The 27217-nt window shown below is 45.4% G+C and overlaps 1 protein-coding gene across 1 annotated transcript in view; it reads right to left on the bottom strand.

The window, feature by feature from the left end:
- The window catches only part of LOC144599614 (E3 ubiquitin-protein ligase RMND5A), a 48638-nt gene extending 32115 nt beyond the window's left edge, over nucleotides 1–16523 (bottom strand). Inside the window, exons 1-2 of the mRNA XM_078410765.1 lie at nucleotides 15729–16523; nucleotides 2182–2324 (exon numbers count right to left, since the gene is read on the bottom strand). Of these exons, the coding sequence (XP_078266891.1) occupies nucleotides 2182–2324; nucleotides 15729–15870 (285 nt within the window). The 5' untranslated portion in view covers nucleotides 15871–16523. The remainder of the gene's footprint in view (nucleotides 1–2181; nucleotides 2325–15728) is intronic.
- Between the last annotated feature and the right edge of the window lie 10694 nt (nucleotides 16524–27217).

Here is a 27217-nt window from a genome sequence, read left to right on the forward strand (position 1 = left end):
CTTAAATCACCATGACAATTTCATCTATCTAGAGGCATAGTAGAAATGAACCATGACAACACCAAAAAAATTGGAGGTAACAAAACATCACCATTCATGATCTTTTTCAACCTCCCTGTCGCCTTTGACTTCATTAATTGGAAAAATAGTGGAACCATTATCACACAGAAATTAATATGTTCCATGATATTGATCAATGATACTAAGCACTGGTTAATAAGAGAACCAATCCTAGTGATGTCTAGTGTCAAACAAGGTTGCATCACTGCCTCAAAGCTTTCCCCAATTATCAACGGATGGCAGCACAATCAAAAGAAAAATAGTATGACGTGGATATTTTGAAACCTCGTCAAAAACCATAGGGAGCCTATTCTGCCATCAGGGCCACTCATTGATATAAAGAGTCAGTGGCTCTTAAGACGTTCCTTTCCAGGACCACTTATTGCATAGAAAAGAGAACACTACACCACAGGAACATGCCTTCTAGGCCACGATATCTGGGCCTAATTAACACCCTCTGCCTGCACATGGTCCATACCTCTCCATCTTCACGCACCTGTCTAAACATCTCTTAAATGGCACTATTGCGTCTGTCCCATCCCCACCCTACCCTGGGCAGTGTGGTCCAGGCACCTACCATTCTCTGTATAAAACAATATTGGCCCCACGTATCTCCTTTGAACTTTCTGATCCCTCCTTAAAGCTATGCCCTCTAGTAGTCAACATTTTGCCCTGAGAGAATGATTCTGATCAACTGTCCTGTTTATGCCTCTCGTAATCTTTTTATAAACTTTTATAAACTTTTATCAGGTCTCCCGTCAGCCTCAAGAGGAAACAATCCAAGTTTGGCCAATCTCGGCACACACAATCCAGGTAATATCCTTGCGAATCTCTTTTGCACCCTCTCCCAAACTTCACATCCTTTCTGTAATATTAAAACTGCACACCATAGTGCAAATTTAGCTTAACCAAAGTTTTCTACAACTGCATCATGACTCCCTGAGATGGAAACAAGCATGTTATACACCACCTTCACCATCCTATCCATTTGCATTGCTATTTGTAGAGAGAAATGGATTTAGACTCCAACATTCCTCTATATATAAATGTTCCAAATGATCCTGTGATTTACTGTATACTTTTCCCTTACATTTGACCTCAAAGTGCAACACCTTATGTCAGACTTAAACTTCATCTGCCTTTTCTCTGCCCATATCTGCAACTGGTGCATATTCTGCTGTGTTTTGAAAACCTTCCTCACTGTCCACTACTCCATCCATTTTTGTGTCATCTACAAGTTTGCGCATCGGTCCATCTACATTTTCATCCGTCATTTATATATATATATCATAAACAGAAGTCCCAGCACTGATGCCTGTTAATCACTAGTAGTCACAGACCTCGGAGAAAACACCCCTCCACCACTACCTTCCATCTTGCCTGGCTAAGCCATCTTGAAACCAATTACCAAGTCAAGATGGATGCTATGCATCTCATCCTTCTGGATCAGCCTACCATGGACCTTGTCAAATGCCTTACTAAAGTTCATGTGGACAACATCCATTACCTTATCTTCAATCATCTTTGCTTCCATGACACTTCTTCAAAAACACAAACAAGTTTTTAATACATGGCCAGAACAATGTCATAGTGGATTAAAAAACCCCAAGTAATACCAGGTTCTGGGTACAAAATAGTGAATGGCACACTCAAATGTGGCCATGGAGTGCTAGTGCTGAGAATCCTGGGCATACATCAACAGCCACCACTCATGTTCCCAGGATCAAAGCCTCTGCTCACTGTTAGCTCAAGAGTGATGAAAGTAGGTTCACCATTCTCCTTTCATCAAACATGTGTTTTAATAACAGTTTTTTTCTCTAGCTTTTTATTCAAATGGCCTGCATATGGCATCATTCCTTACAAATATGACTCGTACTCAATAAGACAATGAAAAGATTGAGAAAGGAAAAACCCACTTCTAAGAAAGAACATTTCCAATAAAATAAAAAAATAATGAACAAGAACAATGATTACTTTTCTGCTCATGGTAAAATCAAAACACAAAAAAACAACTGTTTTTACAAGCTATTCATACAAACCTAGTTCCAGGTAGGTAAACGGAATGCAACTGAAACGTCTATGACAAACAGTGGACAGAGTCCATACAAACTATGAACTTACCCGGTCAATGGCTTTCCCTACTCGTGAAACACTGCAATGAATGTCCTTGTGGTCCGAGGCCAGTTTTTGAACTGTGTCTTTTATTCTTTTGCAACACTGAGACAAAACAAGCGACAAGGTCCCTGACAACTCAACATCTTGACCTAATGTCATATAGAAAAGAAAAAAATACATACATTTTAATTTTTATAAATTGGTAACTCATATCCATTATTCCTACATACAGCTCTGCTCATAAAGAAGCAGATGCACAGCAAAAGCCCTTTCTAAACATTTCCAAAATATCTAAACTTTAAGCTCAAAATCTATGCATACATGTTGCTGAAATTTCTATTTCCTCGTGCAACAATCCTTGATGTCAATAATGGTCAAATTAAGACCAGCTGAAAACCCAAACATTTATTTCTAATGTAGAATATCTAAGAGAAAAGAAGCTTCAAACCTTTCAGTTGCAGGTGAAAGTATATGTTAATCCCTAACTTTCCTGGTCTTGCTTTATCTTAAAAGGTTCAACTTCTAAACATAAAGGTTAAAAAAATGATCCTAGACATTGTTAGATAACTAAAAATTGATACAATTTACTGATAACTGTGCTGATATATATTTGATTGTATTAATGTTTATGTGTTATATAAACATCCTGATAAGGCCAAGTTTCAAATTACATTCAAGATAATAGGGAACATTTATAATAATTGTGTAGGAAAGAACTGCAGATGCTGGTTTAAATCGAAGATAGACACAAAATGCTGGGGTAACTCAGCAGGACAGGCAGCATTTCTGGAGAGAAGGAATGGGTGACATTTCGGGTTGAGAGTCTGAAGGTCTTGACCCGAAACGTTACCCATTCCTTCTCGCCAGAGATGCTGCCTGTCCCGCTGAGTTACTCCAGCATTTTGTGTCTACCTTCGATTTATAATAATTGTTTTGACTACTTATTTAAATCAGTGCCTCCATTCCTTTCTAATATTTGGGAAAATGGAAGAAATAATGTTGTATTCTATTGGACTTTAACACAGTGATATGTAAATAACGTTATTAACTCTTTATGTAACATGACAATTGTGCCTATTTTGCCATTCATTAAGATCATGACTGAAATTTAATTTCAACATCATTTCCCTCCACTAACGCCCATTTCATCATATCATATATCATATATCATATATATACAGCCGGAAACAGGCCTTTTCGGCCCACCAAGTCCGTGCCGCCCAGCGATCCCCGCACATTAGCACTATCCTACTCCCACTAGGGACAATTTTTACATTTACCCAGCCAATTAACCTACATACCTGTACGTCTTTGGAGTGTGGGAGGAAACCGAAGATCTCGGAGAAAACCCACGCAGGTCACGGGGAGAACGTACAAACTCCTTACAGTGCAGCACCCGTAGTCAGGATCAAACCTGAGTCTCCGGCGCTGCATTCGCTGTAAAGCAGCAACTCTACCGCTGCGCTACCGTGCTTCCCTCAATTCTTTCATGAATATACAGCTGCCAAGCCTCCACAGCTCTTCCGATGGAGAAATCCAAAGATTTATTATTACCTGACTAAAGATTTTTTTTCTCATCTGTACTCATTTATCAACATCTTATTTTGAGACAATGACCCTTCATTTTTGGCATTGACACGCGTTTACTCATCGTACCCTACAAGAATTTTGTGTTTCAATGCTATTACCTTTCATTCTGCTAAACCCAAAAGAGAAGTAAAGGTCTTTGGATGCTGAAATGCCCAGAGGACCAAACAGCATCCAAAGGCAAAAGAAGCAAGTGTAGACATTCCATGTAAGGATCTTTCATCAGAACTAGAAAAGTGAGAAAACATGCTGCAGAGAGGCAGAATGGAGAAACCGCTTAAAAAAAAAAACAGCAGTGGGAAACACAAAAGAAAAGAAACTGAAACTGGAAGTTACAACAAACAGGAAATTGTTAAATTTAACATAACATTCCAAGAGCCTCAATGTACCCAGTGATGTTTTGTTATTGCTTATCGAATATTCGGCAGGTATTGTTGGAACACTGTAAGAGACCAAAAGACAGATGGCAGAGTGGGAATGGGTGCAGAATTAAAGTGTCAGATGACCAGAGTCTGCAAAGCAGTCATTCAATTTGCGTTTTGGTTTCTCCAAGTCAGATTATTGGCTTAGTCTGCTTAATGTCTTCTCATATCAACATGATAAACCTATTATCACCTTAATCAATCTGCAAGTAATCTCGTCTACAATCCTTTCATTGTAAGCATGTCCTTCCTTCGGAGTGAGAGCTTACTTGTAATTATATTTTAGGGCCATTCTTAGTCACGTGTGTGACCAAAAATGCGATAAATTGTGGAATACATCTCTTCTAATTCTGAAAGCATTACCATGGATGGTATGATCTATCTGGATAGCATGCAGAACAAAGATTTCCACCATAGAGTTGCCCACACCGACAACATGTCACCTTAATCAACACTTGTCCCACCTGCCTATGTTTGGTCCGTTTCCCTCCAAACCTGTCTGATCCAGATACCTGCCTAACTGCTTCTTAAACATTCGGATAGTCTCAGCCTCAAGTATCTCCTCAGACAGCTTGTTCCATACACCCACCACCCTTTGTGTGAAAACGTTACCCCTCAGATTCCCATTAAATCTTTTTCCCTTCACCTTAAACCTATGTCCTCTGGTCCTCGATTCACCTACTCTGGGCAAGAGACTCTGCATTTACCTGATCTATTCCTCTCATGATTTTATACACCTCTATTAGATCGCCCCTCATCCTCCTGCATTCCAAGGAATAGAGTCCCATCCTACTCAAGCACTCCCTATAGCTCAGACCCTCGAGTCCTGGCAACATCCTAGTAAATCGTCTCTGTACACTTTCCAGCTTGACATCTTTCTTATAACATGGTGCCCAGAACTGAACACAATACTCTAAGTGCAGTCTCACCAATACCTTATACAACTGCCAACATGACCTCCAATCTCTAGACTCAATACTTTGACTGAAGAAGGCCAATGTACCAAAAGCCTTTTTGACCACCTTAGCTACCTGCGACTCGACCTTCAAGGAACCTTGCACCTGCACTCCAAGATCCCTCTGCTCTACAACATTTCCCAAAACCATGACAATAATAAACGAATACCAATTTCATGTGATCAAATTTAGTTGAACACTTTGTATGGAATTTTATCAAAGATCTTCTGAAAGATAAAATACCTCACCTCCTCAACTGGTTTGCACTTAACAATTTTGTAAATTACCTCAGAAATTTACACCAGATTTGTTAAGACATAATTTTCTGCACATAAATCTACAAAAATCCTAAAAACTGGATCCTTTAAAATGGATACCAACATTTTCTAACTGATTTATAGTTTTGTATTCTTAAATAATGGCATTACATCTGGGAACAGTACCAGACTATGGAATTTTGGTGGGAATCATATATATTCCTTTATTCGTCCCACACCGTGGAAATTTACAGTGTTACAGCTGCAAAGTGTACAGCAAGAGAGCATTCATTTTAAATAAAAGATACATAAATTGTCATCAGTTTTCTGTGTGTTCTTAGCTGTTATTGTTGACTCGTCTGCTGGGAGCAGTGCTGGTTGTGCAGTCTCACAGCAGCGGGAAGGAAGGACCTCCTATACATCTCCTTCACGCACTTGGGGTGAAGGAGTCTGTCACTGAAGGAGCTACTCAGTGCAGTGACAGTGTCCTTCATGGGGTGGGAGTCGTTGTCCAGCAGCAATGTTAGCTTTGCCATTATCCTCCTCTCTCCCACCACCTGCACTGAGTCGAGGGGGCAACCCAGGACAGAGCTGGCCTTCCTGACCAGCTTGTCGAGTCTCTTCCCTCCGGCCGCTGAGATGCTGCTGCTCCAGCAGACCACTCCATAGAAGATGGCCGATGCAGCCACCATGTTGTAGAAGGTCCTTAGGAGTGCCCCCTGCACTCCAAAGGACCCGAGTCTCCTTAGCAGATAAAGTCTGCTCTGGCCCTTTCTGTATAGCGCATTGGTGTTTTCAGTCCAGTCCAGTTTATTGTTGAGGTAGACACCCAGGTACATAAGAATCCACCCTCTCAATGTCCATTCCCTCAATGTTCACCGGTGTTGGGTGGACCTGGCTGTGCCTGCGGAAATCTACCACCATCTCCCTGGTTTTCCCCACGTTGATCCGGAGGCAGTTCCGCTGGCACCAGTCCACAAACTCCTTGATCAGTTCTCTGTAAGCCCTATCCTAGTCGCCTGTGATGAGGCCGACGATGGCAGAGTCGTCGGAGAACTTCTGTAGATAGGAGTCTGCAGAGCTGTGCCTGAAGTCCACAGTGTACAGGGTGAACAAGAATAGCGCCAGCACTGTTCCCTGTGGAACCCCAGTGCTGCAGACCACCATGTCCAAGACCAGGTCCTTTGTCCTCACATACTGTGGTCGGTTGGTGAGGTAGTCCAGAATCCAGGATGTGAGGTGGTGATCCACTGCTGTGCGCTCCAGCTTGCCCCCCAGAAGCCCCGGCTGGATGGTGATGAATGCACTGGAGAAATCAAAGAACATGATTCGCACAGTGCTATCCGGCTTCTCCAGGTGTGAACGAGCTCTGTTCCGTAGGTAGATGATTGCGTCCTCCACCCCGATGCGAGTCTGGTAGGCGAACTGCAGCGGATCCATTGATGGTCTTACCAGGGGGCGGAGATTGGCGAGGACCAGACGCTCCAGTGTCTTCATCAGGTGTGATGTCATTGCCACCAGCCTGTAGCTGTTGAGTTCCTTCGGGTGCGGCGTCTTTGGTACCCGTACCACGCAGGATGTTTTCCACAGCTGTGGAACTCTCCCCAGTTGCAGGCTCAGATTGAAGACACGCTCAGCTATTCCGCACAAGACTTGAGGAGCCTCGAGCTGATGCCACCCAGACCAGCTGCCTTCCTCGCATTGATCTTCCAGAGTTCATTTCTCACCTGGTCTGTGGAGAAAGACATCTCTCTCTCATCTCCATTGTCGCCTCCTTCAAAACCTATTTCATTAGCTCCTGGAGAATTTCATTGTTCAGACCCAGTAATTTCTTTAACTCTGGTTTTTATAACCAATACTAATTTCTTTAAGTTTTTCCACCCTGAGATGTATCTGATAATTTTATATACTTCTATCTGGTCTCCCCTCAAACTCCAGCATTCAGAAAAGACAACCTAAGTTTATCCAACCTCCCTTGCAGCCAATACCCTCCAATTCATGCAGCATTCTGGTAAACCTCTTCTGCACCTTCTCCAAAGCCTCCACATCTTTCCTGTAATAGGTGACCAGAAAAGCACGCAAGACTCAAAATATGGCCTAACTGAAGTCCTATAGAGCTGCATCATGATTTCCCGACTCTTATACAATGCCCGAACCAATGAAGGCAAGCATATCATATGACTTATTTACCAATCTATCATCTTGCATTTCTGCGAGCTATGGACTAGGAGCCCAATATCCTTCTGTACATCATTGTTGCAAAAATAAATTCTACTACAAAAAACTTCAATAAAAATGGAATATACTGTCACAATCCTATTGTGATGTATGCAAAAATTGATTACGACAGTGATGACACTTCCAAAATGGTTCACCAGCTGCAAGGCTATTTCCCAAATTTCTCAAAGTTCCAGAAGCCAATGTTTAAGTGTTTACAAGTTTCTTTACACTTTATACACCCACATTATTCCTCCCATTTCACTATATGCAAAAGCGAAATTGTAACAGTCTAACCACAGAGTTTCATCATATTAGTAAATAAAATCTATTTATCATTGCTAATTGTGTTTGGTCAAAGTGCCTAATCTATACCCCGTAAGCACATTTTGCAATTTGTCATTCACATACAGATTGATGGAACATAGAAACAGTCCCTTCAGCCAGACTCATCCATGCCAAACATGGTCTATTTGCCTGGATTTGGTCCATCCCCTTTAAAACCTTCTTATCCACATACCTGTCTAATTTTCTTTTAATGTTGTAGTTGCCCCTACCATTTACCCCAGTAGCCAATTCCATATATGCAAAATCTTTCCTGTGTGATGAACCTGTTCCTTAGGTCCCCTTTAAATGTTTCCCCTCTCAAACCTTAGCACCCCACTTTTAGATTCCCTTACCCCGGGGAAAAGACTGCGGCCATTCATCTTATCTATGCCCCTCATGATTTTATATCTTTATTGCTTTGATGTGTTTATGCTTTATTCTTAATTGTTAACTGTATGTTTGTGTTGTCATTTGTGAGCGGAGCACCAAGGCACATTCCTTGTATATGCACATACTTGGCCAATAAACTTATTCATTCATTCATATACCTCTAAGGTTCCTAGCCTACTCCACTCCTGGGAAAAATATCCCAGGTTATTCATTCTATCCTAATAACATGCCCTCCAGTCCCTGTACGTTTCTTGCAAATCTTTTGTGCACCCTTTCTAGCTCAATCACATCCTTCCTACAGCTAGGCAACCAGAACTACACAATACTCTGAGTACAACTTCAACATCTTGAAGATGAGATAACAGTTTCACCCATTATTACTGTGGGAACATTACCCTGCATCACTCGAATTTTCTTGTGCATCCTAATGTACTGTGACTCATTGCCAACAAGTTGTGTTTTCTCGTCCACTTTTGTTAAATCAATATTCTGATCATCCCATTTCAGAACCTTTACTCCCATAATATTTGTCCTGTTACATAATAAAGTTAAGTAGAACCAAATTATAATCACAGGGTAGGGAGTTTAAAGCGAGAGAACATAGTTATAAGCTGAGAAAAATAACTGCACTTTCTAGATAATTCTATCTTGTCTTTTTGAAACGCATTGAAAGAGAGCTACATTATGGCTATACAATGCATTGAAACAATTTAAAGCTATGTTTTACATAAATACACCCTATTCTTTTCCCACCAACAACTTTGTATGAATTTAAATCAACCAAACAAGTTCAACTGCCCCCCTTAAACAGAACATTGTATCAGAACAAAGTCAACAGTTGAGATAAAAACACGAGAGATAAAAATGCCTATCCAAATAGCAATCAAAAGAACTAAAAAAAAGCAGCACAGTTGTCACTGGACAGATTTAAAGAAAAGAAAAGGCAGCCATTTGGCCCGTAAAGTCTGCACCGGTCCAATGTATGGCAACAAAACTCTAATTCTCCGTCTTACAGGGATACGAGTGGATGTATGGAAAGAAACTGCAGATTATGTAGGAAAGAACTGCAGATACTGGTTTAAATTGAAGGTAGACAATAGCTTATGGAAGGACTGCTAAGAAGCCTGATAACAGAGGGGTAGAATGGCCAACCAATTAAGGTTTTTGTTAGGCAGACACAATATGCTGGAGTAACTCAGCAAATCAGGCAGCAATCCCTGGAGAAAAAGGACGGGTGATGTTTCGAGTTGGGACACTATTTCAGACTTTGTGTCTATCTTTGGCATATCTGCATTTCGTTTCTGTACATCCACCCTGTCAGTTTAATCCATACCATATCCATTTGCTGCGTAAAAAAGTAATTTTTCGCTTGGCAGCTATTCTTTTTATACTGTCCAGTTCCTGCCCTCTTCATTGATGATAATAATTTATCTGTTTACTGCCTCTAAAGCCTTAGTGATATTTAAATAACTTTACCCGATTTGTTTCCAACCATCACCATTCCAAGGATAACAACCCATCTTCGTTAGTCATAGAATCATGGAGTCATAGAATGATACAGTGCGGAAACAAGTCCTTCGGCCTAACTTGCCCACACTGGCCAACATGTCCCAGCTACACTAGTCCCACCTGCCTGCGCTTGGTCCATATCCCTCCAAACCTGTCCTATCCATGTACCTGATTAACTGTTTCTTAAACATTGGGATAGTCCCAGCTTCAAGTACCTTATCTGGCAGCTTGTTCCATACATCCACCACCCTTTGTGTGAAAAAGTTACCCCTCAGATTCCTATTAAATCTTTTCCCCTTCACCTTGAACTTATGGTCCTTGATTCCCCTACTCTGGGCAAGAGATTCTGTGCATTTACCCGATCTATTCCTCTCATGATTTTATACACCTCTATAAGATCACCCCTCATCCTCCTGCGCTCCAAGGAATAGAGACCCAGCCTACTCAACTTCTCCCTATAGCTCATACGCTCTAGTCCCGGCAAGACCCTCGTAAATCTTCTCTGAACCCAGAACTGAACACAATATTCTAAATGCAGTCTCACCAACATCTTATACAACTCCAACATGACCTCCCAACTTCTATACTCAATATGTGACTGATGAAAGCCAATGGGCCAAAACCCTTTTTGACCACCTTATCTGCCTGCGACTCAACCTTCAAGGAGCCATGCACCTGTACTCCTAGATCCCGCTGCTCTACAACACTCCCCAGAGGCCTACCATTTACTGTGTAGGTCCTGCCCTTGTTAAACATCCCAAAATGCAACACCTCACACTTCTCTGTATTAAATTCCATCAACCATTCCTCAGCCCACGTGGCCAATCGATCCAGATCCTGCTGCAATCTTTCACAACCATCTTCACTACCCACTTTGGTATCATCCACCCACTTTGGAATCATCAGCAAACTTGCTAATCTTGCCCTGGATGTTCACATCCAAATCATTGAAAATCTCTTCTGTATTCCTCGCTAAAGCGTTCACAATATTCCTGAAGGGTTGCACCCGAACTGGTCACAGTTGTCCAGCTTTGGAGCAATTAGATCAGACCCTTTTATATCAAAGATTCATTCTGACTTCTTTGCTCTTGTACTCTATGCATCTATTTGTTAAGGCCACAGTTATGTGTCTTCTTTAAATATATTTCCCCAATCTGATCAGATGATTTTAGCATATACTTCAATTTTTTAAGAAATACCCTCTTATTGCCAAGGGAGGAGTGTCAGGTGGAAGAGAAACAAAGCTGGCAAAAGAAATTTGAAATAAGAAAAATAAATAGGCAGCAGAAACAAGGGCAAGCAGCCATAGAGCCAGAGTACAGAAAAATATTAAAATGCTAAGTTAAAAGGCAGTCTAAATGCCTTCTGCATCTGCGACAATGTGGATGTGGGATTACAGCACAAATAGTCATAAATAGGTTTAATGCAGAAAGTTGTGAATGCAACACAGTCCACCATACAAAAACAAGTCTCCTTCCCCCTCCACCCACACCCGAACTATACTTCATGCTCCCTCGAAAGAGACTAACGTAATCAAGGACCACTCACACCTTTGTCATTTTCTCTTCTCTCCATTGGGCAAATGATACAAAAGCTGATTGAAACCCCACTAGATTCAGAAACAGCTTCTTTCCTGCTGTTTGCAGCCTATTGAACAGACTTTGCATATGCTCTGTAAGAAAATAACTGCAGATGCTGGTACAAATCGAAGGTATTTATTTCACAAAATGCTGGAGTAACTCAGCAGGTCAAGCAGCATCTCAGGAGAGAAGGAATGGGTGACGTTTCGGGTCGAGACCCTTCTTCAGTCCTTCAGTCACCCATTCCTGCATCCTTACCTTCAGTGACTGATGTACAAGTACACCCATGTCTCGTTGCACCTCCTTTTCCTAATCTGACCCTATTCAGATAATAATCTGCCTTCCTATTCTTGCCACCAAAGTGGATAACCTCACATTTATCCCCCACAATATACTGCATCTGCCATGCTTCTGCCCACTCACCCAACCTGTCCAAGTCACCCTGCAGCCTCATAGCATCCTCCCCACAGCTCACACTGCCACCCAGTGTCATCTGCAAATTTAAGAGATGTTACACTTAATTTCCTCATCTAAATCGTTAATATATATTGTAAACAAGGTAATAACAAGTCAGATTACGGGGGGGGGGGGGAGGAGAGGGGGGGTATCTGTAGAGGAGAAAGATTGGTCTTCTGGCTGAGTGGTGCTCGAACAATAATCTTGCTCTTAGAGAGGATCTGATTGTTGACCAGGAAAGCTCAACATTTCACCTCCTCAGAGGAGTGAGAATAGACAAAAAAGTAGAGATGTAGATTTGAGATGTTGCGCAATATTCTATTGAACAAGTGCCCGATGGAGGATACACTGACTGGTTGCATCATGGAATGGTTAGGTAATTAGAACCCCAAGAATGAAGGTGGTTGCTGAAAGTAGCGGTCATTGTCTAGTCAATCACAGGTACTGAAGGCATCTGAAGAAGGGTCTCAACTTGAAACATCACCCATTCTTTTTCTCCAGAGATGCTGTCTGATCCGCTGAGTTACTCCAGATTTGTGTTTTTCTCCAGTTTAAACCACCATCTACATTTCCTTCCTACACAGGTACTGACCTCTCCACCATAGATTTGCAGAAAGTGCTGCCTTAGAGGCAACTAATATCAAAGACCCGACTACTCTGTCCACTTTTTCTTTTCTCTCCTCCCTTGCAATGGTTGCAAAGGAGGCTGAAAACCATAGCCTCCAAGCTCAAGAACAGCTTAGTCCCATCAACCATCTTGAAGCAGCCTGCACAATGCTAGCCCTAACCCACTTAGCACTGAAGCACTATGGATTTTTCATACCTTTTGCTCTAAACTCCAGGGAGTACAGGCCCAGAGCTCGTATTACTTTAACCCAATCATCCCTGGGATCATTCTCGTAAACATTCACTGGACCCTCCCCAATGCCAGCACATCCCTCCCTACCACTACTGTCCGATTTCTGAATCCTCTCCCCATTTAGAAAATGTACGCCTTTATTCCTACATAACAAAGACTTTGCTACACAATATTCCATCTGCCACTTCTTTGCCCACTCTCCCAATCGGTCTTAGTCCTTCTGCAGAGTCCCTGCTCCCTCTAAACTATCTGCCCCCTTCACCTATCTTTGCATCATCCACAAGCTTGGCCACAACTGAATCATTGATGTACAACGTGAAGAGTAGCGGCCCCAACACCGACCCCTGTGGAACTCTGCTAGTCACTGGCAACCAATCAGAAAAGGCCCCCTTTATTCCCACTCCTTGCCATATGCTATTCAGCCAACCTTCTGTCCATACTAGTATCTTCCCTTTAATACCATGGACTCTCATTTTGTTTAGCAGCCTCACGCGCAGCACCTTACCAAAGGCCTTTTGAAAAACTAGGTAAACATCCACTGACTGTGCTGTCTTTGTCTATGCTGCTATTTACTTCCTCAAAAAATTCCAAACAATTCGTCAGGCAAGATCTCCCTCTAAACAAAACCATGCTGGCTTCGGCCTATTTTATCATGTGCTTCTAAGCACTCAAACCTCATCCTTAATAATGCACTCTTAAATCTTACAGCCACTGAAGTCAGGCTAACCAGCCTATAGTTTTTCCTCTTTTGCTTCACTCCCTTCTTGAACAATGGGTAACATTTGCAATTTTCCAGTCCTCTGGGATCACTCCTGACCCTAGTGATTCTTGAAAGATCACCACTCATGCCTCCACAATCTCTAAAGCCTCCTCTTTCAGAACTCTGGGGTGCAGTCTATCTTTTGAAATTGCAGTTTATTTAGAATAATTGATAATTTATTACATATATAATTTGTTGGTGTGGCATTTAATGTGCCTGTACAGCTACAACAAGTAAGACTTTCATTGTTCTGGCCATATCCAGTACATATGACTAATGCATTCTTGCATCTAATATGTACATTATCAATTATCTATTTCACTGCATTCCAGCAGCATCTTCTTTCTTGATATAATGAACTTATTCAGAACCTCATTCACACTTGCTGAAGAAGGGTCTAGACCCAAAACATCACCTATCCATGTTCTCCAGAGATGCCGTCTGACCAGCTGAGTCACTCCAGCACTGCGTCTCTTTGTAAACCAGCATCTGGAGTTCCTTGAATCTAACTTGCATTTTTGATCCCTGATCAGCCTTATTTTTTGGTATAGTCATTTTCCCGTTTGCGTACGTATAATATAATACTGATCCTTTTGTATTTGGTGCCACTTTTCTTTTGTTCTCTCTTTGCCTCTTGCTTTCTTTTCTTATAAAATAGTTCATTGTGAACTGCTCATCTGTTTCCAAATTGTATCATCATACAATTATAAAATCGTAGCCCATTAAATCACTCAAGTTTGTTTCCAAAGTACAAAATTAAAAGTTAACCCCTTGAATATAATAAGTAATATTTCAAAAACATAACAGAAACGTTTTTGTAAAAAAAAAAAGCATATTCAACACGTTATCTCAAATTATGAAAATATCATGGCTTCAATTTTATGAACATTTCTAATATCATACTTTTTAAGATCTTAATTCTGTTACGATATAGGTTGCAATTCAAGTTTATACAATATGTAGACTAGTCTACACAATGGTACAGATTTGTCAGGCCCATAAAAGGCAACTGGTAATTAAAATATATTTGAGAGGGTGCTAACAATTAACATGCACACAGGACCTCCCCCCTCACCACAGAGTCACATTGGTAAAACTTTAGGTCAGATGATGAGCATGGCAGCATCCGCAAAGCTACAGTATCACTTCAACACAGTATGTAGTTAATGTAATAGGCTAGCTGTGTGTACTGTTCGATAGGCAGAAGGTACATACAGAACTTTATTTATCCCAGGAGGGAAATTGATCTAACTGAAAGTCAGAAAGTCACAGTGTAGTGCAAGTCTCACATGCTAGTTGAAAACCCAGTGAGAAGTACTGGTGTCAAGGAAACAAAGGATTCAGAATCGGGGCAAGATGACAAGCTTCAGCTTGGTTGAAGAGGTTAGGTCAGTCCCAGTAGGTTTATTATTGTCACGTGTACCGAAGTAGAAAAAAACTTCCATTTTGCATGCTATCCAATCAAATTATATAATGCATGAAAAAAATCCAAGCCAAACTCAACTACAGTAATTGGAGTAAAAAGAAAGACAGAGTGCAGAGTGTAGTTCTTGGCACTGTGGCACAACAGTTCCAGAGAAAAGGTCCAAAAGCCCACAATAAGGTGGATTGGAGAATCAGGACTGTACCCTAACTTATGGAAGGTCTGCTCAAATGTCTGATACCAGAGGGGAAGATGCTGTTCTTGAGTTTGGTGGTGCCCACTTTCAAGTTACTGTATCTTCTGCTCCATAGCAACAGGGAGGAGGGGAATGACCAGGATGAGACGTATTTGATTATGTGTCGGAAGAAACTACAGATGCTGGTTTAAAGCGAAGATAGACACAAAATGCTGGAGTAAATCAGCGGGACAAGACAACTGAGGAAGTCTGAAGAAGGGTCACGACCCGAAACGTCACCCATCCTTGCTCTCCAGAGATACTTCCTGTCCCGTTGAGTTACTTCATTATTTTGTGTCTATCAAGTATTTGATTATGTTGACTGGTTTTCCGAGGCAGCGTGAAATGTAGATGGAGTCAATGGTGGGAAGTCTGGCCTATGTGATGAACTGTGCTACATCCATAACTGTCTGCAATTTCTTGCGGTCTTGGACTGCTGAGCTGTTCCCAAACCAAGCCGTGATGTAACCTGACAGTAGGCAATACGATGTCCCGAAGCGTAGGCATAGACATACATACATATACAGGCCCAAGTTCGGCCAGGGCAGGCCATCGCCGTGGCGGCGTTCACTCACCACCGGTCTGGCTCAACTCCTGCCTCAGACCGCTCGTATACTCGATCAGCTCCTCCAGAGTCCGGTCGCAATGCTGTCCGTACGAGGTGAATTTCTGCAGAACTTTATCGAGCTCCCTCTCCACATTCAGGCATTGCTCCATTATAACGAAGGGGAGAAAGGAAGGGGAGGGGGAGGGGAAGGGTAGCGGAGGAATATCGAGAGGCGAACGACGTAGCGTAGGCCCGCTGACTGACTGAAGTGACCGGTGGGCCGGCTCGGCCTCGGCCCTCACTGGGCCTCCTCCCCCGGCCTGCCGCGCCGCTGCCGCGCTCCGGTCGGATCCGGTCTGGGCCGAGCCGAGCGCTCCGGTTGAAGCTGAGCCGAGCGCTCCGGTTAAAGCTGAGCCGAGCCGAGCGCCCTGGGTCTGGGCCGAGCCGAGCCCTCAGGTTAAAGCTGAGCCTGAGGTGAGCCTTGCCCGTGCGCGCCCTGATCTGATGACTAAGCCGCGGCGAGTGCACTCCTGTCCGGTCTGAGCTGAAACTGCGCCGCACCGAGCGCTCCTGTCCTGGCCTGTCCGGCCTTAACCGAACGGAGCCGAGCGCCCTTGTCTTGACCGGTCCGAGCCGAGCTGCGCTTCTGTCCGGTCCGGTCCAAGCTGTGCCGCCGCCGCGCGCTCCTTAACTCAGCTGAGATGTGCCGCCGCCGCGCGCTCCTTAACTCAGCTGAGATGAGCCTCACCGCGCGCGCGCCCGCCGCCGCTGCTGCTGCTGCGCTTGTCCGAGCCGAACCCTGCCGCGCGCTCGCGACTGTTTTTGTTTTTCTCGAAACAGCAGCAGCCGCCGACGCGAGCCGAGCGCGTCGCGTCAAGTCGCGCGACAGGTGGGGCCCACCAGCGCCGCGCGCACCGGGGGAGAGGGGGGGGGTAAATTCATGGTTAAATTTCAGCGCCATTTTAGTAAGCAGATTCTGTGTGCTTGACTGGGCAGTGTTCACAAACTCTCTGCGATTTCTTCGTATATAAAATGTTTGCAAACAATTATTTTTGTTCAACTTCTTGGATAAGTTGACATTGATAACTATTTCTTGAAGTGTTGCTGTGTAGCGACCATAGAGAATGGTCCAGGTCGTCGAACCCTCGGATTGGCCAGCGAGGTCACGTGTGAACACGACCATGGGGATTGGTCCAGGGAGCGACATCGCTGATTGGCCAGCGATGTCATGTGCGCGTTTGGCGCCCGAAATAGTTAGTTCGGCGAAGTCTTCGAAGAAGACAGTAAGTTTTTGATGGTTGTCCTTTACCTTGTTGTTTAACTCTGTATTCGAATATTGCGGCTGCAATAAACTTCTTCTACAACCAACAAGTTTCCGGACTCGCCATATTGGTGACCCCGACGTGATCTGGACGATCACCGACTATGCAGGGACCCGACGCCTCGTCGGCGATGGCCGCGCCGGGCACACCGGAGTCAAGCGCGGTAAGCGTTCACCTTCCGTGGTTTTGGACGCACGCACCGCAATCTTGGTTTATACACACCGAAGCTCAATTTCATATAAAGAAGATATCGGACGACTCCACGAGGTATTACTACCTCGTCAGCGCTCTATCATCGGAGACGACCACGTGCGTGATGCGGTTCATCGTTAATCCACCTGCGGAAAGCAAGTACGAGGCCCTGAAGAAAGTATTACTGCGAATCTTCGGGTTTAATAAGCATGGTGGTGCGGCAAGACTTCTGCACCTACCGGATCTTGGAGACCGACTGCCTTCCGTCCTCATGTCCGAAATGATGATGCTAGCCGGTGAGCATACGGATTGCCCTATGTTCGAACAGGCATTCCGCGAGAAGCTTCCTGAGGATGTCCGACTGCTGCTCACGGATTGTTCTTTTAAGGACCTCGAAGCATATGCAGCGAAAGCGGACGCGCTCATAGCGGCTAAAAACAAGGCAAAGGACCAGGCAAGCGGTTCGATCAACAAGGTCTCGACATCAGTGACCACGCCACAGCGACGGCAAGATGGCGCCACGTCTCCCGCCAATTCTCCGAAAGCCCGCCAAAAAGATCCGCACAAGCGCGGCTGGTGCTATTATCACCTACGATGGGGTAGCGAATCCCGCAACTGCCGCTCACCTTGTACCTTCGCGGGAAATGCCTCGGCCGATCGTACATAGGGGTAGTTACGATTGGCCAGAACCGGCGCCTCTATGTCCATGATCGATTCACGGACACAGAATTTTTGGTGGACACGGGAGCCATCGTCAGTATAGTGCCGCCGACCGACCTCGAAACCAGATCGGGTAAGACAGGTCCCACCCTCATCGCGGTTAATGGCAGCCCAATTCGCACTTTCGGTATACGGAAGATGTCCCTTGTGTTAGGCCTCCGCACGTACGAATGGCCATTCATCATAGCCGACGTCAAACAAGCGATCTTGGGAGCAGATTTTCTCTGGGCTTTTTCACTGGTCCCTGATGTCCGCGGTAACGACCTCCGACCCTCCGCCGAAGATGAGCACGTCGCTCCGACAATCGCCTCCTCGCCCAGCCCTACTGTCCAGGCCGTCGTCGCGGCCTCCGACTCGTATGCTGAGATTCTGGCGGAGTTTCCAGAGCTGCTCATTCAACGTTTCGACACGTCTTCGGCCAAGCACGGCGTGGTCCATCACATCCGCACCGAAGGCCCTCCTGTTTTCGCTCGGGCCAGGAGGCTACCGCCATACAAACTGGTGGTGGCACGGGCAGAGTTCAGGAAGATGGAGGAAATGGGAATTGTTCGTCAGTCTGACAGCCCGTGGGCCTCGCCGTTACATATGGTCTCCAAGGCATCTGGGGGGTGGAGACCATGTGGCGATTATCGGCATCTCAATGCTGTCACCACGGCTGATCGCTACCCCATACCGCACCTACAGGACTTTTCATCTGGGCTGGAAGGAGCGGTGGTGTTCTCCAAAATCGATTTGGTGCGAGGATACCACCAGATCCCGGTGCGACCGGAGGACATACAGAAAACTGCAATGATTACTCCGTTCGGGTTGTTTGAATGGTTGCGTATGCCTTTCGGTTTAAAGAACGCGGCACAGGCTTTCCAACGACTGATGGACCGCGTGGGCCGGGATTTACCCTTTTTGTTTATTTATTTAGACGACATCCTGGTTGCCAGCACCTCAGTACAGGAACACCAGGCCCACTTGCGGACCGTTTTCCAGCGGCTCCAAGACCACGGGCTCATAATCCAACCCTCCAAATGTCAATTCGGCCTTCCTGCTCTTGATTTTCTAGGGCACAGAATTACCCCTGCCGGCGCCTCCCCTTTGCCCGAAAAGGTGGAGGCTATCCGGGCATTTCCTAGGCCCACCACAGTAAAAGGGCTACAGGAGTTCGTAGGCATGGTTAATTTCTACCATAGGTTCGTCCCGGCAGCTGCGAGAGTCATGCGCCCGCTTTTCCAATGCCTTGCAGGGAATCCGGTAGAGTTGATATGGTCCCCGACCGCAGAGTCGGCTTTTACAGCAGCTAAGGCAGCTTTGGCAGACGCCACCATGTTGGTCCACCCGAGCCCCTCCGCCCCCACGGCCCTGACGGTTGACGCCTCTGACGTGGCGGTGGGCGGGGTTCTGGAGCAGCAGGTCGGTGGCCGTTGGCAGCCTTTGGCGTTTTTCAGCCGGCAACTAAATTCGGCTGAGCTGAAGTATAGCGCATTTGACCGAGAGCTTTTGGCCCTCTATTTAGCTGTTCGTCATTTCAGGTACTTCCTTGAGGGCCGCCCATTTGTGGCCTTTACGGACCATAAACCATTAACATTTGCTTTTGTCAAATTGTCTGACCCATGGTCGGCCCGCCAGCAGCGGCACCTGACTGCTATCTCCGAATTCACCACCGATGTCCGTCATGTCGCGGGTAAGCTTAATGCCGTTGCTGACGCCCTGTCTAGACCTGCTTTTCCCCCTATTTCGGCGGTGGACTGCGAAGTGGATCCCCAAGAGCTTGCGGAGGCACAGCTTCTAGCGGATACCGCTTCGGCATACCAGTCCACCACTTCGGGATTGAAGTTGGCCCAGGTAGCTTGTGGGTCAGAAGGCACAAAAGTCTGGTGTGATGTTTCTCTTCCCCGTCCCAGGCCGGTAGTACCGCCCTCCCTTCAGCGCCGGGTTTTCGATGCCATTCATGGGCTGGCGCACCCGTCCATCCGCTCCACCTCTGCTTTGGTAGCAGCTCGGTTTGTCTGGCATGGCCTACGGAAACAGGTAGCGGGTTGGGCGCGTGCCTGCGTTCCCTGTCAGACCGCTAAAGTCCAGCGCCATGTCCAGCCCCCCGTACAGGATTTCGAGGTCCCGGCTGTTCGTTTTTTCCACATCCACGTGGATTTGGTCGGTCCTTTGCCTTCCTCCCGGGGCTACACCCACCTCCTCACGGTGGTGGATCGGTTCACCCGGTGGCCAGAGGCTTTCCCATTGTCTGATATTTCGTCAGCGTCTTGTGCTAGGACTTTGGCCCTTCATTGGTAGCTCGTTTCGGGGTCCCGGCAGTTATTACCACTGACAGAGGCCCACAATTCACTTCGTCCCTCTGGGCCGCGCTCGCAGAACTGTACGGGTCCAAGTTACAACCCACAACTGCATATCACCCCCAGGCAAATGGACTCGTAGAAAGGTTCCACCGCCAACTTAAGGCGTCCCTCAGTGCAAGGCTTGAAGGCCCGGACTGGGTAGACCAGCTCCCTTGGGTTCTTTTGGGCATCCGGACTGCTCCTAAGCTAGATCTCGGTGCGTCGTCCGCAGAGCTAGTATATGGCTCGACACTTCGAGTACCCGGAGATCTGTTTCCGGACCCTTCAGACCAGCTGCCTACAGTCCCATCAGTGTTAGCATCTCTCCGGGAACGGGTGGGCTCCCTGGCTCCAGTTCCGACTTCACGTCATGGGTGTCCCATGGTACATGAACCGCCTTCCCTGAAGGACTGTGAGTTCGTTTTTCTGCGAAAAGATTCCCATCGCGCCCCGTTGCAGAGGGTCTATCAAGGGCCGTTCCGGGTTTTGCGTAAGGGAACGGCTACCTTCACCTTAGACATGTGCGGCAAGAGTGAGCTCGTCTCGGTGTCCCGGCTCAAACCTGCACATTTGGATCCGGATCAACCAGTCCTGGTCGGTCAAATCCCTAGGAGAGGCCGACCTCCGTTAGTTCCGCTCAGTCCAGGACCCCCCGTTCCGACAGTTCCTCCAGGACCCCCCGTTCCGGCAGTTCCTCCAGGACCCCCCGTTCCGGTAGTTCCTCCAGGACCTCCCGTTCCGGCTGTTCCGCCAAGTCCGGAACCCCCGGCTCCTGTGGTTCAGGCTGTCCCTCTCCGTACTCGTTATGGTCGCGAAATCCGGCTCCCTGCTAGGTTCCGCACCTCGGGTTCTGGGGGGGGTCATGTAGCGACCATAGAGAATGGTCCAGGTCGTCGAACCCTCGGATTGGCCAGCGAGGTCACGTGTGAACGCGACCATGGGGATTGGTCCAGGGAGCGACATCGCTGATTGGCCAGTGATGTCATGTGCGCGTTTGGCGCCCGAAATAGTTAGTTCGGCGAAGTCTTCGAAGAAGACAGTAAGTTTTTGATGGTTGTCCTTTACCTTGTTGTTTAACTCTGAATTCGAATATTGCGGCTGCAATAAACTTCTTCTACAACCAACAAGTTTCCGGACTCGCCATAGCTGCTTCGTGATCTTTAAACTTTGGATGTTACTGATTGAATATTTGCACTAGAGATCCACCCTGTATCAGGCCAATTGATCATATTTAATGAACTGTTCTTTGCTTTCTCTGTTAATTTTAATTTCACCTCCACGAGCTGTATCTCTTTTTGTTTTATTTCAAAAAGTCATGGAAGCAGAGATTATGAATTTGCCAACAATAGAGCTCTACTGTATCCATAATATAATTGAAAATACATTTAACTTTATATTTACAGCTAAGAAAATTTGAATTGGTGAATTGATTAGTTAAAAACCATTGACAGCCACTAAAATGATCAATGCTGCCTGACGTGGTACAGAAGCATGAAACCAATTCAAATAGACACAGTGGTGGAGTAAATCACCAGGTCAGGTAGCATCTCTGGAGAAAAGGGATGGGTGACATTTCAGGTTGGGACCCTTCTTCAGATAAGGGGGGGGGGGAGGAGGTGAAGAGCTGGTATAAATCAGGACCTGATCTTTTCATTTGTTAGCTGGTATGTAAACAGTGCACCCTTGTATATCTCGCACACTAAATGATGTAAATCTTACCATGAATGACAGAAATAAAAAGTGTTATCCTTGTTTATGAAGTTCATTTTTGCATGATGTAAAATTGAAGGGGGTTGGTGCAATATACTGCTAACCCACAAATGTGTCGTTATGAGATATTCACATTTGAAAAATCCTTAAATCACAAACAAAACAAGAAGATGCCTATGTTATTTGACTAACTTATCGGTTTAATTTAAACATGAAATTTTTACAGGTTGTAGGGTAGTGGGTAAGGATCGTGTTAATGCATGTAACTCATTTATCACAAAAGTGAGGGTTCGCACTATATTGCACTCAATGTAAGAAATAATAAAATCAGAGAAATTAAGCAGGGGGAAAACATTTAAAAATCAAAATAACAAAAAATTGGGAGTTGATAGATGAGATATATTCTGCATTTTAATGGTTTCATCACACACACTGTTCCCCCACAACACTGATTACACTGCGAGAGGCGGGCTTTGCCTACTAAAATGGCGGACATTCCGCTCCTTTGCGCACTACACTTCAGTATAGGCGATTTCGACGGAGTGGTCCATCTTGCTCCTCTAGTGTCTTTGGTGAAAACCCTGCGCCGGGGCCCTCCACCCCTTGGAGCAACAACACAACACAGTTTCAACTCTCCCACACCTGCCCGTGTCATTTGACAAAAGACTGCAACGTACTTGATCACGCACTTTAATTGATAACCGCACGTCGAATCTCCCCCATATATATATATATATAATTTAAATCCCAACTGCGTGAATCCTTGGTAGGAGAGGAGAGGGGAGGAGAGGGGAGGAGAGGAGGAGGGAGAGGGAGAGGGAGAGGGAGAGGAGAGGAAAAATAATAATAATAATAATGAATTATTAGCGTCTGACCGCCACTCAGCCGTTTGTGCCGTTGTATTTTGGAGGCCGGGATGGCACTCTGTGTGATTGCGTTTAGGCGGAGGGCTCATTCTTTGGCCTTTAACCCGGTCTGTGCCGAAGAGCTCGTTGTAAGATCAGGGTTCAGTGAACACCGCTGATGTTTTAATTTGTAAAATGTTCTGCCGGGGGGGGGGGGGGGTGTGAGGGAGTAGTGGTGGTAGTGGTGGAGTTATGGGTTGGGTTGGGGGGGGGGGGAGTAGTAGTAGTAGTAGTGGTGGGAGTTATGGGTTGGGGGGGAGTAGTGGTGGTGGGGGGAGTTATGGGTTGGGGGGGAGTAGTAGTGGTGGTGGTGGGGAGTTATGGGTTGGGGGGGAGTAGTAGTGGTGGTGGGAGGAGTTATGGGTTGGGGGGAGTAGTAGTAGTGGTGGTGGGGGGAGTTATGGGTTGGGGGGGGGAGTAGTAGTGGTGGTGGTGGTGGGGGGAGTTATGGGTTGGGGGGAGTAGTAGTGGTGGTGGTGGGGGGAGTTATGGGTTGGGGGGGAGTAGTAGTGGTGGTGGGGGGAGTTATGGGTTGGGGGGGGAGTAGTGGTGGTGGTGGTGGGAGTTATGGGTTGGGGGGGAGTAGTAGTGGTGGTGGGGGGAGTTATGGGTTGGGGGGGGAGTAGTAGTAGTGGTGGTGGGAGCTACGGGTTGGGGGGGGAGTAGTAGTAGTAGTGGTGGTGGTGGTGGGAGTTATGGGTTGGGGGGGGAGTAGTAGTGGTGGTGGTGGGAGTTATGGGTTAGGGGGGTGTGGGTGGGGAGGGAGGCCTCTCGTGGTGCCAGAACTGCCCCAGCGTTTAACAGTGAAACATCAATGGTTCGTATTGAGCAGAAACAAGAGCAGAACTCTCTTGTTTTGCTTCAGATCCCACCTCCCCAGGAAAGGTCAACGTAGAGGCAAAAAAGGTGTAAAGAGAACCAGGAAAGATTGCCACAATATATAGTAATTCAATGGTGGGGCTGTAGGATAGAGGCTGGTAATGGAGGGCGTGCAGCGTAGGTTCACTAGATTAATTCCCGGAATGGCGGGACTGTCGTATGTTGAAAGGCTGGAGCGATTGGGCTTGTATACACTGGAATTTAGAAGGATGAGGGGGGATCTTATTGAAACATATAAGATAATTAGGGGATTGGACACATTAGAGGCAGATAACATGTTCCCAATGTTGGGGGAGTCCAGAACAAGGGGCCACAGTTTGAGAATAAGGGGTAGGCCATTTAGAACGGAGATGAGGAAGAACTTTTTCAGTCAGAGGGTGGTGAAGGTGTGGAATTCTCTGCCTCAGAAGGCAGTGGAGGCCAGTTCGTTGGATGCTTTCAAGAGAGAGCTGGATAGAGCTCTTAAGGATAGTGGAGTGAGGGGGTATGGGGAGAAGGCAGGAACGGGGTACTGATTGATAGTGATCAGCCATGATCGCATTGAATGGCGGTGCTGGCTCGAAGGGCTGAATGGCCTACTCCTGCACCTATTGTCTATTGTCTATTGTCTATTGAGACCTATTGATGACATCTCGCATTTTCTGCCCTTTCTCTTTCCTGTACCCCCACATGGATTCGCACCTGTTTCTCGTCCCCCCACCCCTTACACTTGGGGAGGTTGGCTTCGCATGCTGGGTTGGCTTCACAATTTGCAACTCTTCAGTCCGTCTGGCTCACACCATCTGCTTTTATCTCTGGCATTTGTTTCAACCATCTGCCTCTCAAAACCCCCTTTGGCTGTGTCCACCTGTACCTGCCATGTTTTGTCCTGCCTCTCGTCTCTTCCAATTTTCTTTCCTTCCCCCCCCCCCCCCCCTGCAATGGGTCTGAAGAAGGGTCCTGACCCGAAATATCATCTATCCATGTTCTCCAGAGATGCTGCCTGATCCGCTGAGTTATTCCAGCACTTTCTCCTGTCCTGTGCTTTTTTTTGACCAGAATAGATGAAGGTGATATGTTTCTTTCCTTGCAGGACATTAGTAAACCAACAGCAGCAGTTTCATGTTGCAGCTGCTTGAAATGGTCCCTTTAAAATTACAGTTTGTTTCAAACTGATGTCTCCAAATCAGTAGTCCAACGCTGGTCCTTCATGCTCTCATACAATACAATACAATATATCTTTATTGTCATTGTACAGGGGTACAACGAGATTGGGAATGTGCCTCCCATACGATGCAATAATTTAGTTAATTTAAACAACAGCAACCCAACGAAACAAATTGTAACAGTTTTAAGACAGAATAAAGTGCAAGTAGATCTGTGCCGGATCACTGTGCGATGTGACCATCCGGCTCAGCAGGACCGGTTCATAGCAGCTATGGCCCTGGGGATGAAGCTGTTCCTGAGTCTGGAAGTGCGAGCTTAGAAGGCCTTGTATCGTCTGCCCGATGGAAGGAGTTCGAACAGACTGTTGCAGGGGTGTGAAGAGTCTTTGTGGATGCTGGTGGCTTTTCTGAGGCATCGTGTGTTGTAGATGCCCTCCAAGTCTGGTAGCTGTGTTCCGATGGTCCTCTGAGCTCTATGGACTACCCGCTGGAGAGCTTTCCTTTCTGCCTCCGTTCAGCTGAGGTACCTGCTTGTGATTTAAAATATAGATGAGAGCAATGGAAGCAAGACTCAAAACAGTGACTTAAAATGTATCTTTTTTGAAGATTTAAATTGGTTTAGATTTCTCTTGACAAGCTTGTATGAATATGACAGCAGCTTCATTTTCACTGTGAAATACCACATTTCTTTATGTGGCAAACATACAGGCAAGTCGTCAATTTAGATGTTTTGGCACCAGCAGAGATGCTACCTCATTGTACAGTAAAATTAAGCCAGATTTACAAAGACGCCAGATTTGTAATCATTTTTAGCAACATGATCAACTGTCTGAGCAGATGTATTTATGTTAGTGTTGGCTCAGTCAATGATAGAAACACGAGATTTCAGATGCTCGTCAATGATAATTCGATTCTCCTACCATATCCATTGTTTTTGTATTCTCTTCCTTATGAACAGTTGTCTTTATTCTGGTTTTGTACATTGTAATTTTAAATATGGTAGTTTATCAAAACCAGGCTTACTGCATTGTAAAGGGTTTGCTTATACTGTGTTAGTTATTTATTCTGCCCACCTGAGGTGAGTAGCTCAGGTGAATAACTGCGGCTTTGGTAGGTGGCACGGTAACGCAGCTGTAGAGTTGCTGCCTTGCAGCGCCAGAGACCCAGGTTTGATCCTGATAACGGGTGCTTGTCTGTACAGAGTTTGTACGTTCTCCCGTGATCTGTGTGGGTTTTCTCAGAGATCTTCGGTTTCATCCCACATTCCAAAGACGTACAGGTTTGTAGGTTCATTGGCTTGGTATAAATGTAAATTGTCTGTAGACTGTGTGTGGGATAGTGTTAATGTGCAGACTTGGTGGGCCAAAGGGTCTGTTTCCGCGCTGGATCTCTAAACCAAACTAAACTACATGCCATGCTACATCATAATGGAAACAAGATCACCAGTTAATTTGGCTGTGTTTATGCTGGTACTACACTGTAAAGTTTCCACTTTCTGTTGTTCTTTAATTCTGCTTCCCCTTACCCTTTTTCTTTAGAGACCTGCACAACTCTGGATAAATATTAATGCAACATCCTTTCCCAAAGGTTATTAATTTCAAGTTTCCAGAGTGGGGAAAGGACAGCCTTTTTATGCCTCTTATTAAGCATTCAGATGGTTCAATGGGTTAACGAGTTATTGTCTCCAGATCCTTCTTTTGCTTTGCTTTAGACCTAACTTTGCACTGTATTTGCACAGTTTAGTTTAGAGATACAGAGTAGAAACAGGCCCTTTGGCCCACAGAGTCTGCACCGACCAGCGATCACCCTGTATGCTAACACTATCCTCCACACTAGGGACAATTTACAATTTGGCGAGGACATGGAAATATTACATTTTAACTGTGATCTAATTAAATGGTAGCCAAGGAATGTTTCTTTGCACAAGTTGCTTTTATACCAGCGCGAAACTTGCAATCTAAATACAGTGTTAATAAAACAGTGGAAATAACAAGCCTTTCAGATTTTATGGATCTAATTTTATTACAGTAGTTGAAATACAGTTTTAACACATCATTGTGTCAAACTGGGTACTCTGACGAAACTCTCCAGGATGAAATTGGTTTGAATTGATTCTGTATTCTGAAGTCCATCGTTAGCTTATTATTTGATATCCATGAATAAAGTTTGTTGATATATTGTAATTGCGAATCTACAATGTAATGGTGGAAGTTAAACTCAAGAGCTCCAAAGATGTGCACAGAACTAGTTTGTTATTTAAACCTAACAACAGTGAGCATTTTGTTAAAGTAAAATATCTAGTGTGTTAAAAGTCTTAACTACT

The sequence above is a fragment of the Rhinoraja longicauda genome, chromosome 1, assembly GCF_053455715.1.
Source record: "Rhinoraja longicauda isolate Sanriku21f chromosome 1, sRhiLon1.1, whole genome shotgun sequence".
Lineage (NCBI taxonomy): Eukaryota > Metazoa > Chordata > Chondrichthyes > Rajiformes > Arhynchobatidae > Rhinoraja > Rhinoraja longicauda.